General features: G+C 40.9%; 1 protein-coding gene across 2 annotated transcripts; it reads right to left on the bottom strand.

Annotated features, from left to right (window-relative positions):
* Window positions 1–282: 282 nt before the first annotated feature.
* Window positions 283–12,915, bottom strand: ncapg (non-SMC condensin I complex, subunit G). Of its 2 annotated transcripts, XM_053480350.1 has the most exons (23): window positions 12,860–12,915; window positions 10,982–11,099; window positions 10,654–10,866; window positions 10,294–10,522; window positions 9,006–9,151; window positions 8,214–8,298; window positions 7,880–8,072; window positions 7,642–7,791; window positions 7,378–7,518; window positions 6,176–6,299; window positions 5,960–6,049; window positions 5,660–5,842; window positions 5,394–5,447; window positions 3,938–4,048; window positions 3,746–3,865; window positions 3,425–3,652; window positions 3,142–3,323; window positions 2,911–3,058; window positions 2,666–2,836; window positions 1,343–1,469; window positions 1,093–1,137; window positions 926–995; window positions 283–822 (listed from the first exon to the last, which is right to left on the bottom strand). In XM_053480350.1, the coding sequence occupies exons 2-23, from the start codon at window positions 11,087–11,089 to the stop codon at window positions 693–695; spliced, it is 3,048 nt and encodes a 1,015-aa protein (XP_053336325.1). In that variant the 5' UTR covers window positions 11,090–11,099; window positions 12,860–12,915; the 3' UTR covers window positions 283–692. The 2 variants fall into 2 exon arrangements, with proteins under 2 accessions (XP_053336325.1, XP_053336326.1); XM_053480351.1 differs by lacking the exon at window positions 5,394–5,447.
* Window positions 12,916–14,366: the final 1,451 nt, after the last annotated feature.

The following is a 14,366-nucleotide window of genomic DNA, read 5'->3' as shown; positions in this document are numbered from 1 at the left end:
ATTTGAACATGTAACAGAAATGTCCTGTTACTAGACCAATAAAAGGTGCTTCCTTAAAAAAAAAAAAAATAAAAGTCTGGGGTTTTTCTTTATGTATATATAAAAAAACAGGGAGTGACAGAGAGAAAATGATTTATTAAGGTTTAAAAATAAAACACTTGAGAATAAAAGAACAGTTGCTCGGGTTTGCGAGTCGAGTGAGTTTTGCTGATAATGTATTGAGCACTTTACCAGTTGTCTCTCTCTCCCTCACCGTGTGTGTGTGTGTGTGTGTGTGTGTGTGTGTGTGTGTGTGTGTGTGTGTGTGTGTAAAGGTCAAAACTTGAACATGGAGAATAAAGGAGCTACACCCTGCAGTGATGATTAATAATAGAGAAGAGTGAACATTGTACAGCAGTACAATGAAAAAAGAAAAAAAAAAAGAAAAGAAAAAAATCACAGCAAGTGAGCGTTTTTAGCGGACTATGAATCATTACTAGCGGTGTATTAGTAAGCTGTGAATATTCTTTAAGTGATAGCGGCTTTATATGAATTAAATATCACTTCTGAACGAGTGGTGTGTGTGTGTATATTTAATGTTAAACATGTATACAAGACTGAACATGTTATCATTGTGCATAATGTTTTCCCCCACACACACACACATACTTACACACAGGGTGTGTTTGAAGATGTTTTAAACTAGCCCTGACCTACGCACTGGCTTCGTGATTCATCAGCGATGTCAGGTCCTGTCTGGTTTTATCCAGAGCTGCCGTTTTAGCGCGCCGACTTGGGCGCACCGACGGAGCCTCGGCGGCTTCCGGAACGTTCTCTTCGTCGCTGCAAACACAAAAACGCGCACGTGCGGTTAGCTACCAGAGCATACAATATGTGTGGAGCAAATGTGAGCCAATATACGAGTGTGTGTGCGCATAACCCCAACCTTTCGTCAGAAGACTCCTTCGATTTAGACTGTTTTTTCACGCTGCGGGCAGTTGTGGCTTTCTTCTGACCTGCACATTACATCGCAAAAATGTGTAACACATGAAAAAGAACCAAGAAATATATTTTTTAAAATCTATATAAAAAAAAAAAGCTGTACTAGTGCACCTCTTCTGGGGCGTTTAGGTGGGCCGTCATCCCCATTCACGACTTCTGTAATGAGAAAAAAGGCGCTCGTTTTACACAATAACAACACAAAAAAAGTGCAAGAATGTGATATCCAGGGAAAGAAAAAAAAAAAAGTTACATTTTAAATTTGAAAGAGAGTTATAAATGTTGGATGTCAAAGTGTGTTTGTTCAATAATCAGGTACACAGTCTAACACACAGAGGGCTGCATAGAAGTGTGTGTGGTGTACCGCTGGCGTTTTCATCCACGGCGTTCAGCACAGCATCCTGGGTGTGTGTTACTCGAACACACTGCTCTCCTTGAAGACGAGCGAGCACTTTCTCCAAGGCCTTCACGCAGTGCTTATCCTTCACCTCCTACATATCCCCCCATACACACACACGTATATATAAGAACAAACGTGATGAAAGGTTTCTATAGAAGCAGGAAAAAGTTGCACACCATCCTTTAAACCTACTTTATATATTGTTGTGCAAGTCTACTAAAAGACATTTACCTTGAGCATGTAAAAGAATTGTGTGTGTGCGTGCACTGTATGTACATCCACCTAAACATGTCGAAATTACAGTATTTATGAGACGCCCCAGAAAACCCACTCAAATAGCCTTTTTTCGGACTTGGAAATGAGTTACTATGGCAACAAACTGAGCCTCGATGTATAGACGCGATACAGTTACCGGCGCACTGGGCTCTGTACATGTTTAAATATCTAAAGCGTTCAAAAAGAGACAAAGGGTTTAATTTTTGTCTTCAAAAACAACAGTTTTTCCTTCATTTATCTTACATCTTCTAAATGTGCAGATTATTCTACAACTATAAATCATATGTTAAATATATATAATGCTGCTAAAAGGAAGCACAATAGATTCTAGACACAATGATAAATATTGCTTATGAAATTTGTCACAGCTGTAAATCCCTAGTGAGCACAAACTGGCCTGTAAAGGTTGGATCGGTGGCAGTGCAGTCCTCCAGGTACGTATGGCTTAAAATATATCTCCCCATTCTTTACTTAGCATTTAATGCTCTCCATGATTCTTTTTTTTTTAATTATTATTATTTTAACCACATTTCTTCTACTAAGGTGAAGGTCCAGCAAAGTCCTTACAGGGTTTAATAATGTGTCGAAGGCTTAAAAGGCTAAATAGTTTTCGATAAAAATTTGACCCTGCTGAAGTGGTGAATTTTTTTGGACTGTATTTTATTAATTTTTCAGAAAGAAATATAACTGAACATAAAATGTGTTATACTTGATTTATTTATATTTAAAATAGAACCATATCGATTATTGCCTGTAAGAATCGTCTTATCATTTAGTTTTTTCCGCCGTATTGACACATCCCTTGCCCGTCACCGGCAGGTTTGCACTTCCTTTATAATCAGGAGTAAATGTCTGTGTGTTGGTTTTTATTTTCTCAGGTTTTAAAAACGTGCAGTAGAGATGAGTTTGAGTCACGTCATTAGTCATAATCAATATTAGTCCTGAGAATATTAATGAAAGCTTGTGGGAGTGAAGATTCTATGTCGCGCGTGTTTGTGACCCCCGTGTTACCTGCAGGATGGAGATGAGGAGCTGCTGCAGCTCGTTATTGGCAGGTCCCGGCTCGGCGCTGATCTCCAGCGCGGCGAGGGTTTTGCTGTACAGACGCACCTCGGGGGCAGAAGCGTCTTGCAGGATCTCGTTACACACTCGCACAGCCAGAGACTCGTGCACCCTGGCACCCTAACAGACACACACACAAAGTGAGCCGCCCCACTCTGTAAACCATAAAAAGTGATGTTAGCGTGTTAGCGTACCTGAGTTTGCGCGTTGGACCGTGTCAGCTCAATAAAGAGCTCAGCGACGTTGTTGGTGTCGATCTCGGACAGCGGGGACGTGGCCGGTGCGTTGAATAACGTTCGCATTGTGGGAATGAAGCTCTCCTCTACACACTCCTGATGAGTCCTGAGGGACAGACGAACAGCACGCTCGTTCATAATTCAAATACACAAGTGTTCTCGGTCAAGCCACTCCCCCCCAAGTCATACCTGTGAGCGTGCGTGTAGAGCTGCAGGAACACTCCGATGCAGTGCCTGAGCTTCTGGTCCTCCTCGGTCAGCGGGTTGTACCAGAGCAGGATGAGGCGAGTCAGCAGCTTCACGCTCACGATCCTGCCACAGTACAGCAGCTTGCACACACACTCGGCCGTCTCCGTGCGCAGCTCACAGATCTTTAAAAACACAACGTGTGTGTGAGACGGGAGTCAATCATAAGTCACTACATTAGTACATCATGACCTACAAGAATGCATGTTCACACACACACACACACCTCGCTGTCCAGGAACTCGGCTAACAGTTTCAGGATGCTCTGTATAGGATTGTCCTCCTCTTCGGCTGGACGATCCGCCGGTCCATCGCTGCTGTCTGGCCAGTCGGAGGTTTGCGTCTGCTGGGAGGCGGAGCTATCGCCCAGGATGTCTAGGCCGTTCAAGAGCAGCTGATCGACCACGGCTCTGAGAGCGCTGATCCTGATCTTAGGCTCGTCTAGCTGGGTGATCTATGGAGACACGCGTACGCAGCTAATGTAACACAAATCTGTCCAGGTTTTCCAAATAACGTGTAAGCGTGCGAGTGTATGTGCGTGCGTTACCTGCAGCAGGAGCACCAGGTGTGTCTTGGCGAGGTCTTTGCTGTGGAGAGCTGCGGTGCCCAAACACACCACGGCCATGTTTCTCACTGCGGCGTTTGAGTTTGACACGCACGGCAGCACCTACGGAGCACATGACCATTAGTACACACACGAAAACAAAGACACGCCCGCCTGTATATTTACGGTGTGTACCAGCGAGTCGAGGAGGCCGTTGATGGTCGGACAAATCCCGCGCTTGATGTTCATCTGTTTCAGGGCTTCAGTACACATCGTCAGACACTTCAGTAACGTCTCTGGATCATTCTTTTTTAAATAAATAAATAGACATTTAAAAAAAAAAAAAAACACACCCAGACACAGCACAATGAATTCCTAGAAGCACCAAAGCGCCACATGATAAGCTAGCCCTCCAAATCTGTTACATTCTGATAGAAGGCGTGAGCTCTAGCAAGAACCGGCGTCAGGAGTATTTAACTCAAAACAGATCAAGCTGATTGATTGATATGCAGTAATTACACTCGTTCTGACAGCAGCGAGCTAAGCTAATCGCACTCGAATTAAAAAGGCCAGAAACGTTCTGAAGCGTGGCTGTATTTCACAACAAAGGATGAAGGTGAAAGCAGAGGAATGCAGCGTGTTTAAGAGCTGGAAGTGTGTGCGTGTGTCTGGCCCCAGTCAAACCAACCTAAGCAAAGTCAGACGAGGTGTGGTATTTTTGCCAGAATAAGGTCATATTTCAGCTGAAATGGGAAAAGCTGGTTTGTAGCGCTCCAAGAATACCAACAACCTTTTTTTAGCTGTTATTGGTGTTAAACTATTGTAGTGGCATTAGGTAGTGCGTAAATTAGTTGTGTTTTGTATCTACTTATATCTATGTATATCTTTAAAGTATATGTTTTTCAACAAAAAGCTGTTCTTCAGTGTTATTCTGCATTTTTATGGTGTTCTTTTTCTTAAGTATCCATTCAGGCAACGGTTAGTTATTAAAAAATAATAATAATAAAAAAAAATTCATACACAAACCCTAGGCATCGTCAGTCTGCCCTTCAAAGTTTAAGCAAACCTGCAAATGAACCATCCGAGGGCAGGTAGATTATTTTCAGCTAGAAAGCAGCTTACAGGATTAGCTTGGAGGCGAGCTCAGTGATTGGTTTTAGGATTCAAATGTCTTGCCTATTTTATTTAATTTTTTTTTAAAAAGCTATATGGCTAAAGGTTTGTAGACACCCTTCCATCACACCCTTGTGTGACCATGTTTTACCATAAATACTGTACATTTAAATCATTACATTCCAACTCTTCTGGGAGGTCTTTCTACTAGATTTTGGATTTTTTGTAGATTTGTGTTTATTCAGTTACCAGGGGATTACTGAGCTCAGTGTGATGATGTATGCGGAGGCTCCAGGTCCATTCCATCCTCATCCACTTCCGTATATTTTATTATGATGTATATATTCAAAGCTCTGGCGTGTTGGAGTTCTTCCACTCCAACACGCCATGTCGTTATGGAGACAGCTTTGTGAAGGTTGGTGATTGATGGTCAGGGGTGCACATACTTTTAGCCATATAGTTGTGGCTATATATTAATTAAACTTAAAAGCTTATCCGTTAGACAGGGATTTGAGACAAGGTCATTACTTGGATCTACCTTGATAAAGCTTAGAGCTGAAACGTTGGAGAGTTCTAGACCTGAAACCAAGAACTGAGCACAAATACACACATGTCTTTTAATCACACTGCATTATAATTCAATTAAAACTTAAAAACGAATGGCACAAACAAACATGCTGAAGTAGTACTAAATTTACTATGGTAATAACCGCCTAATTAAAGATTATACACTATTTCCATGATAGTGTAGGAAAAATGATTAAACGACATATAAATAAATTGAGTGTGTGTGTGTGTACGTACCTTCTCTGCGTGCTGCTCTTTAGCAGGCTCGGTATGTGTGTTCTCCTGCACTAACTGGTTCCTCAGATCCTCCAGCTCGGTGATGGAATTCTTCAACTCGGCAGCGCGACCGAAATCCTGAGCGCTGATGCAGTCTTCCAGCTGCTGCTTACACTCCATGATACACACCTTCACCTCTGCCAGCTGCAGAGACACACACAGAAAGAGAGAGAAAAATACACACAGATTGAGAATAGATAAAGCGTTTAAAAGATGCCTGTTGGATCGCGGCACACGTGACTCGTTTGTGTAGAGACTCACTCGGACTTGTCGTTTGCGTTTCTCGTTCTCGTCCTCGGTTTGCGTCACGGGCACGATCGGCTCCCTCACATCTGAGATGATCTCGGCTACCTGTTTATCACAAATGCATTTATATTTAGCACTTTATAAACGCACCTGTATATCATTTAAAGAGTGACATCACAGTCTAATTTTTATTTTATTTTAGCTTAAATCATTTCTCTCTCTCACACACACCGTTGTGATGCGCTGCTGATCATCGTGGATGATTCCCATGAGCCTCTGCACCAGCTGACTGATCAGAGACAGGGGCGTGTTCGGCAGCACCAACATCTCCTTCAGGACGGCGAGCACACGCTTTCTGATAGAGGAGTTATAAACAAAAAAAATAATAAGAAGAAACTGGATACAGGGAAGCGGTTCAGATATTCAAACACTGATTTAAATGTCCTGTATTAGACCAGTTTCAGCAGGAATTTGTTAAGTTTGAGAGTTCACCATTTGTTAATGGGACGACCTTGAATTTAGAGTAGAATTCATATGACTGTTCCTTACGAGTACGGACCTCATACCTTAATTGCAGTGTTTTTCACACATAGATTATACTCCGACAGGACGGCCAAGTATATTTTCCCACCCTTTTTAAAAACATGTCTGAGAGAACGTCATCCGGCATCGATTAACTAGTAGCGGACAGTTTCCTCTCACGCACAGCTCTTGTACCCGTTTATTTTGTTATCTGCCAGCCGTCGTAAAATAAAAAAGACAAATAAGTTAAAAAAAAAATTTTAAAGAAGAAGGATGGTACAGATTCACGGAACCAACACAACGATGGTCAATGATAAAAAAATATAAAAATAAAAAAAAAACATTTATTATAATAATAATAATTGGGATTTTCTGCTTTACAGCAAGTCCCCAACTTAAGAACGAATTCTGTTTTGGGAGCACGTTTGTAAGTCAAAGTAATTCCCAAGTCCTAGATAAATTTTTATTTATTTAATTATTTTTTTTTACGTCCACTTGAACGGATGCCATCTTGTCTCGGTGCTGCATTAGACTGCGAACTTGTGAATTTGTCTGCATCTATGAATGCTCGCGTATATAAGGTCTGTTCCTATCTGCGGAAATTTGTAATTCAAATGGACTTACAGATAAAATTAGTGTTTGAAAGTTGTTACTACTTTTAAAACGTAAAATTCCAACTGCATGGAACGATGATGCTTAAATGCACAAGAACAAAATGTGTACATTATTATTATTATCATCACAAACAACTGAAAACCATAAAATCTCCCCACAATCTCATGAATTTGTGCTATTTATCTCATTTCCTACGTGACCCCCCCTTTACATAAGAGTACGTAGATGGAGGAGAGGGTTAGTTGGTTGGATGTCTGAAATGTGAAATTAATAAAAATATCAAATAAAAGCGTTACCTTCCCCCCTCCTCTGCAGTGTCCAAGCAGTCCACCAGCTGGATGAGCTGCTGTGAGATGAACTCCTTCATCATCACGGACTCTAGCTGAGTCAGATCAGCTCGGTCGTCGTCGCACATGGCTGGAAGCGTCTTCATGAAACTGTTCAAAAAAATTCCACAATGAATCATATCCTTATTGCACACAGGCATTCTGGATCCTCCATCACACGCGTGCAGTGCGGTACAGTACAGGTAGATGTACAGTGTACTGTGTGTGTTTTACCTGTACAGGTACTCTGCAAACCGAGCAGGTTCGGGTAGCAGCTTGTCCAGAAGCTCCTCTCCCTCGTCTCCTTTACTCTTTACAAACTCGCACAGCGCACGCCAGTATAGCACGTTCTCACACGTCAGGGCGTCTATCGGGATCAGCTTTCTATACACACACGCACACAAACACCATACAATAGAATTTGAAACATGTTAAAATGTTGAGGGAACACTGTCCTCGTCCTCCCACACACCTGTCGTCCAGTTTGGCTGCGCTCAGGAGGTCATCGGGGGTCGTCGCCATAGAGAAGTGGGCATGCAGGACGGACACCGCGGTGTCTGCGCAGTTTTCGACGTCCAGTCTGTGGAGTAACTGCAACACGTCTCCCTGAAGGAGGCGGAGCCAGGAGGGAATAAGGGTCTGCTTTACCACTTCCTTCACCGAGGCTAAACACACAAACACACTTATTACACTGACGTGTGTCAGGCAACCGATATGGCGGTTTAATCAGACACCCCGGAATATCTGTTCTCAAGTCACATTGATGCACGCCCACGCTCACTCACTTACACACACACACAACTGACCAGCAGAATCGTTGAGTCCTTGCTGTAGCAGGCTAACTCTCTGAGCGATGGTCAAAGCTCGGATATGGACTTTCTCGGCAAGCACCTGAAATCACATACAGAAATACAAACACGCCTTAAACTTGAGCTAACAAAATCTATTTGTACTGGAAATCTGAATATTATATATTTATCGTAATTGCTAAAACTTCACCGAATGCAAGACAATTTCTTTATTAAAAAAAGAATAAAGAAATATCGATTTAAAACATTAAAACGTTGATCTAAACCTGATTGCAGGTAGTCCCCCACGTATGAACAAAGTCAGTTCCAGGAGCATGTTCGTAAGTCGGATTTGTTCTTATGTCACTGACTCTTATACGCCTTTGACAAAAATATACAACGTAAAGCATACCAATCCACTTGCTAAATCTCTGTCCCCCTTTCGCCCACCACCATATGGCCAAAAACCGTAATCAAGCCTAAGGACATGAATCTCACACGTCTCTGCATCTTCAAATCGCGAGGCAAATCCCGGTCACCATTTTGTCTCCCAGGACTCCAGGATTTTTTTTAGAAATTAGGATTATTCACCATTAGGACAGTTTAACAGGACAGACATTTTCTATCATCCTGCTCCCGGACTGATTCACTGAAACCAGTGAAGCCGATTCATTTCTCACACACACACACACACACACACACACACACAAAAGATACCGGAATTCGTAACTCAAATGTTCGTCTGGGTCTACCTGTATTATTTATGATTGTTTTTACTTGTGTTGAAATTGTGCGTGTCTGTGTGCGTACCTGATAGGCCAGTTTGCGGACTTTCTCCTTAACATCTCGTGTACGTCTGTAGATTTTAGGGAGTGTAAGGGCGGAGGGTGCTATGCAGGACAGGACGGCTCTCCGCACCTCAGGGTTTGAGTCGTTCTCCAACAGCAGCATGTAGGCTTTAAAGACATGTTTATACACACATTAAATTTAAAAACTGATCCAACTTTGATGGCATTTAACAGTGTTCCTGCAATAATGGCACAGAAACAGCAGGTCATCATGCCAACAAGACCGAGCATTGTATTGCTAAAACAGACAAGAGAGAGAATGTATGAAAGAGAGCATGCACACACTGATCCACCTAGTGCTTAGTAAACCTATCGATTCTTAGTAGGTGGAGCTTTATATTTAACCTCTTTATCAGTCCAGTCCAAAAACTGTTAAATGTCCTCCTGCCCATAAAAGCAGTGAAGATGGTAGTACTGTATATGAGGTTTTGTTTGATGCATGTTCCTTTTGCCTATGCTGTTTTTTATGGGTGTAAAAGATGTGTTATGGGGAATTTAACAGTTTCTTCAGTTCACTGGCATTTGATAGCTTTCATTAAATCAACTAGCTGGTTAGCTGCTAGTCTAGGATCAGATTTCCTGTTTATAAAATAATTTATTCAGTGTTGTATCACAATTCTTTTGTAGGACAATTCATGAATCTCCACACTGACTCCAAAATCAAACTTTAAAACATATATTTTTTAACGTGTACAGTGGAACCTTGGATTGTGACAAACAAACACACGCAAACAGGCACGGGTGCACGCACACAAACATTTTTTAAAGGTAAAGGGCAGGTTAATTTGTTTTATTTTTACTTTATATGTTGTATTAATTATTTTTATATAAATATTTTTGGGTTGTGGGATGAATCGTCTGAGTTTCCATTATTTCTTATGAAGGAAATTCGCTTTAATAGACGAGTGTTTTGATACACAGGCTCGCTTCCGGAAGAATCATGTTTCACACAACCCAAGGTTTAACTGTAAAGTCTTATTTTTCTATACATTTCTAATTGTGAGTGGTAGCTTTGACAGATATTTGTGTACAATAAATACATCTTTTTAATTCTTTTCTTGCTTTACACAAGAAAAAATTTTTTCCTGTACATGTAAAACCTCACACACTTGTCATCGTACCTTAAAATAATTTCTAGCTGAAACACTGTTAAAGGAGATTCATAAACGGTTTACACAATTCACTGGTAATTAAACAAAAGCTAAAGCGCTATACGATGTTATACATCTATGAAGCCGGAGTGTGTGTACCTTTGACCGTGGGACACTCAGGGTCCTCGGGGTCCTGCAGGCGGGCCATAGCGAGCGCGGCCTGGATCCTCACGTTGGGGTATTTGTCTGTGACGCGGATCAGCATGGCCTCGTGGATGCGCTCACACAGCCCGTCGTCGATCTGCGCATTCTCGCTCAGGCTGCCCAGTAACTTGTTCACCAGCTGACACACCCGGAAGCGCACTGCGTGGCTGCTCACTCCATGACACTGCAACAGACAGAGAAAACCACACGTACTGTATCTATCTGTTAAGGTTTGCGATATCCATCACTGTTTACATCATTGTTTTCTTAAAACTAATTTATTTGTCCTGTGTCTGTTCATGTACAGTAGATTACCTCCAACAGGAAGTTGAATAGGAAGTTCAGAAATGTATCCTCCTCTTCGTCGTCTTCCTCCTCGAGCTCCTCCTCCACAGGTGTCTCAAAGCTGGCGGCGAACTTCACCACGAAGTCGATGATGTTTTCGACCGCCGGTTCTCTGGTGTAGACGATCAGCGCGTATTTTAGGCAGCGCAGAAACTCCTGGTGGAACGCATTCTTATCCTGTAACTAAACAGCACACAGAGGGATCTTCAAATGAAGCTAATAGATAAAAAATAATTTTTTTAAATGGCTTAAACTGCCAAGAACAAAATTTTTTTTGTAAATAATCACAGCACTTTACCTTGCCGTATGTGTTGTTCAAACTGGCCACCAGCTTGGCCTTGTTGTTGTGCGCTTTCTGAGCACGCTGGAAAGTTTCACGGATCTCCAGTTCAGAATCAGCAGTCATGTTAATGCTCCTGAAACAAACACAGACATAAATCACTTAATCTATACATTCACTATTATCTGTTAAAAACCAGTGGAGACCTCAAAACAGAAAAGCTGGATGGAGACACACAGGACGGGAGGGCTGTAATATTCCAACATGAAACGTGTAAACTTCAAGTGTTTAATGCTAGTGATCCAAACACACACACATACATACATACAAACTGGCACAAGACCTGGACATGCAAAGCACCTTTAAAAATAAGTAAAGTGCCCTGCATACGAGGTTAATTTATTAGTCAGAAGGATGAAGCGTTCCAGGAGATTACCTGATCTTTCCAAGTCCCATTGAATGTAAATTTCTACTGATGGGGAAAACATGACCATGTTAGTCCACAAACTGTGTTTGTAAAGGACATATAGTTTGTATAGGACATATATAATCGGACATATAGATCGGGTTAAGTTTGGTTTTAACCCTAACAGGAAAGCTGACACAGAGTGTGTTCTTTCAATTCTCTCGTCACATCTTGTAGTGATGAATCACGTACCATCCCTAATTTCAAAATAGATTTTTTTTTAATTTACATTTAAAATAAAGATGGACCAGTCAATTGCCAGTGAGCAGAATTGTCTAGTTTTTGGTTTGATTGGCCACGATAGGTGCGCAAAAGCCTCCAAGTGGCGCAACAGAAACGCATTTTATTAAAAATCATGGGTTAAAAAGCCTCCAATTGAGTTTTGAAACATTGGTGCCCCTTTATAATCCCAAACTCTGAACTATTTACACCTTATCACATTTTTTTGGTAGGAGTGAATTAATCACCAAGTTTGCTTAGAGATATTAATCATGGTGGATAGTAAAACAGAGATGCTGCTTTGTTAAATGTTAAACTCTTGTATTTGAAATTAGTTTGTATTATATGAATGCTGCACTTTGTTTTTAAGGTGGACAACTAATGTTATAAGGAACGGAATAGATTTAATTAATCGTTAACATTTTTTTAAAGTTTAAAACTAACAAAATCTGGGGATTTTTTTTATTTCTCTCACATCAGGATACCGTATTTATAAAATCATGATATTTAGAATAAGAATACAAACCAAGGTAGGATGATAATATTATAATCAGGAGATGACTGGTAACTCCCATCCCTAAAGAATTCAATAAATCATAACAACAGTGTCCTACGTCTAAACAATGTCATTTTATATATTAATGTATTTAGATCAGCTGTATTAACCATTAATGAAAGTTACAACTAGCAGTAATATGGATAATAATCAATAATTTCTGCACTGGTTGACTAGAAATAATGCAAAAGTTAGAGTAATGAACTTGGCTATACAAAATTGTTGTAGCCAAAAACAACGAATCAGCAAAATTAAAATGAACCGATTCACTTACCGAACCGAACTAAATGAATCGATTCACTGAAAAGGACCGTTTTTGGACATTTACTATTTAGTAGCGAACTGGCTAAAACAAGACACACACATAACTAACCTCAATTGTTATATAAGTGCAGTAAAGTGTTTGCATTTTAATCTTAATATTGTTTTAAACCCAAAAGTACACATTAACTGTACTAAACCGTACCCGAAGCGCTGTTAGCCACATAGCTAACGAAGGGAAAACAACGCAAAAAAATGAACAAATTCGCCCATATAATGTTCCATAACCTGGGTCAAAATTATCACTTACATTTATAAAACACCTTATGAGGTAAAACAACTCAATACTTTACTTTTATATGTCAGAATATAAAAAACAAAACGCAGAAGGTACCTTTTCGCTGATTCTCCTCTTCCGAAAAAAAAAATCTAATCAACCGCCAGTTTTCAAATTCAACTCTCGCGTTATAGCGCGTTTGCTGGGCGAGACTACACCACTGAGCATGCGCAGTCAGCCTATGGTTAACCTGCGACCACACGCCCGCCATATTGGAAAGGTTTGGGGTTACCATTAGGTTTATACAAGTTTCTGTGTTAACTTTCACAAAATCATCTGTGCTTGCTTTATGTGTCACAGATTTTCACTTTTTTGTTGCAAAACGTTCCTGCATTTTAGAGGAGATGTATATAAAATACTAATGCATTGGCAATATTTTAATTAAGCCTATTTTCTGACAATGCAGCAAATCAGTCCTAAAGTAGGTTGGTCTTAAGAGATTTCCTAAATCATATTCCCTATAACATATTTAATAAATTATAACTGGGGTAAAAGTTATTGTACTAGTATGTAATGTGTGTGTGTGTGTTTGAGAGAGAGAGAGAGAACAAACAAAATAATTTATCATCTATACTGCTTTATCCTGTATACAGGGCTGATAAATAGTGGGGCCTGAAGCCTATCCCAGGAGACTTAGGGCATGAGGCGGGGTACATCCTGGATGGGGTACCAGTTCACCACAAGGCACACATACACATATATATATAAACACAAATCCACATTCGCACACTATGGGCAATTTAGGAACACTAATAGCCTAAGCGGCATGCCTTTAGACTGTGGGAGGAAACCCATCAAGCACGGGGAGAACATGCAAACTCCACACACACAGACCAGAGGTGAAAATCGAACCCCGACCTGGAGGTGTGAGGCCACAGTGCTAACATCTCCACCATGCCGCCTACTGAGTGAACACTTGGCTCTGGTTCTCTGGAAAATCCATTAGCACTCTTCAGTAGTTCAAATTCCATCATAAACCCTAAAAAATTCCCATAAACTCACTCCACTTTCTCATAAACTGCAAATGTGAATCTGTTGTTTGCATTTACATTTATTTATCCCAAGTGAACTGTGTGTGTGTGTGTGTGTGTGAGTGAGAGAGAGAATGTGAAGTGTCCACCAGGGAGCAGCAGAGGTTAAAAATTTTCCTTTAACTGATATTTCACCTGGCAGCCAGCAGAGGGCGACAGATGATCCACTAAATATTTCATATTGACCTTATCTATAGTCACAAACTGTACACTCACTATCCACATACACAGGGCACTTGATCTACTCTGCATGTCTTTGGACTGTGGGAGAAATCCAGAGTACCCGGAGGAAACCCACCAAGGATGGAAACTTCATACACACAGGGAAGTGGAATCGAACCCAGACTCGAGAAGAGAGAATCTGCAGTGGTAACCACTATGCCACTGTCCCCTTTAATCGGAATCAAGACTTTCCAATCTGGGGGCACTCCTATATATAATATTGTGATGTCATTAAGAAAAACTCTGCACTTATTCTGCTCGATACGCAAACTGTTTTGCCTTTTTAGAGTGTCTAGAAGGTGGTCTCATGT

This window comes from Clarias gariepinus, chromosome 20, assembly GCF_024256425.1.
Source record: "Clarias gariepinus isolate MV-2021 ecotype Netherlands chromosome 20, CGAR_prim_01v2, whole genome shotgun sequence".
NCBI classification, from domain to species: Eukaryota; Metazoa; Chordata; class Actinopteri; order Siluriformes; family Clariidae; genus Clarias; species Clarias gariepinus.
Note: the sequence above shows the minus strand (reverse complement) of the source record. Positions and strands in the feature narration are given on the sequence as shown.

Bases quoted from the DNA above. Each gene is read 5' to 3' on its own strand.
- ncapg (XM_053480350.1), bottom strand. From the start codon at position 11,089: ATGACTGCTGATTCTGAACTGGAGATCCGTGAAACTTTCCAGCGTGCT. The intron at 6,300-7,377 runs GTAACGCTTTTA...CTCCTCTATCAG, and splicing joins ACTGCAGAGGAGGGGGGAAG to AAAGCGTGTGCTCGCCGTCC. The intron at 1,138-1,342 runs GTACACCACACA...TTCTCATTACAG, and splicing joins CGTGGATGAAAACGCCAGCG to AAGTCGTGAATGGGGATGAC.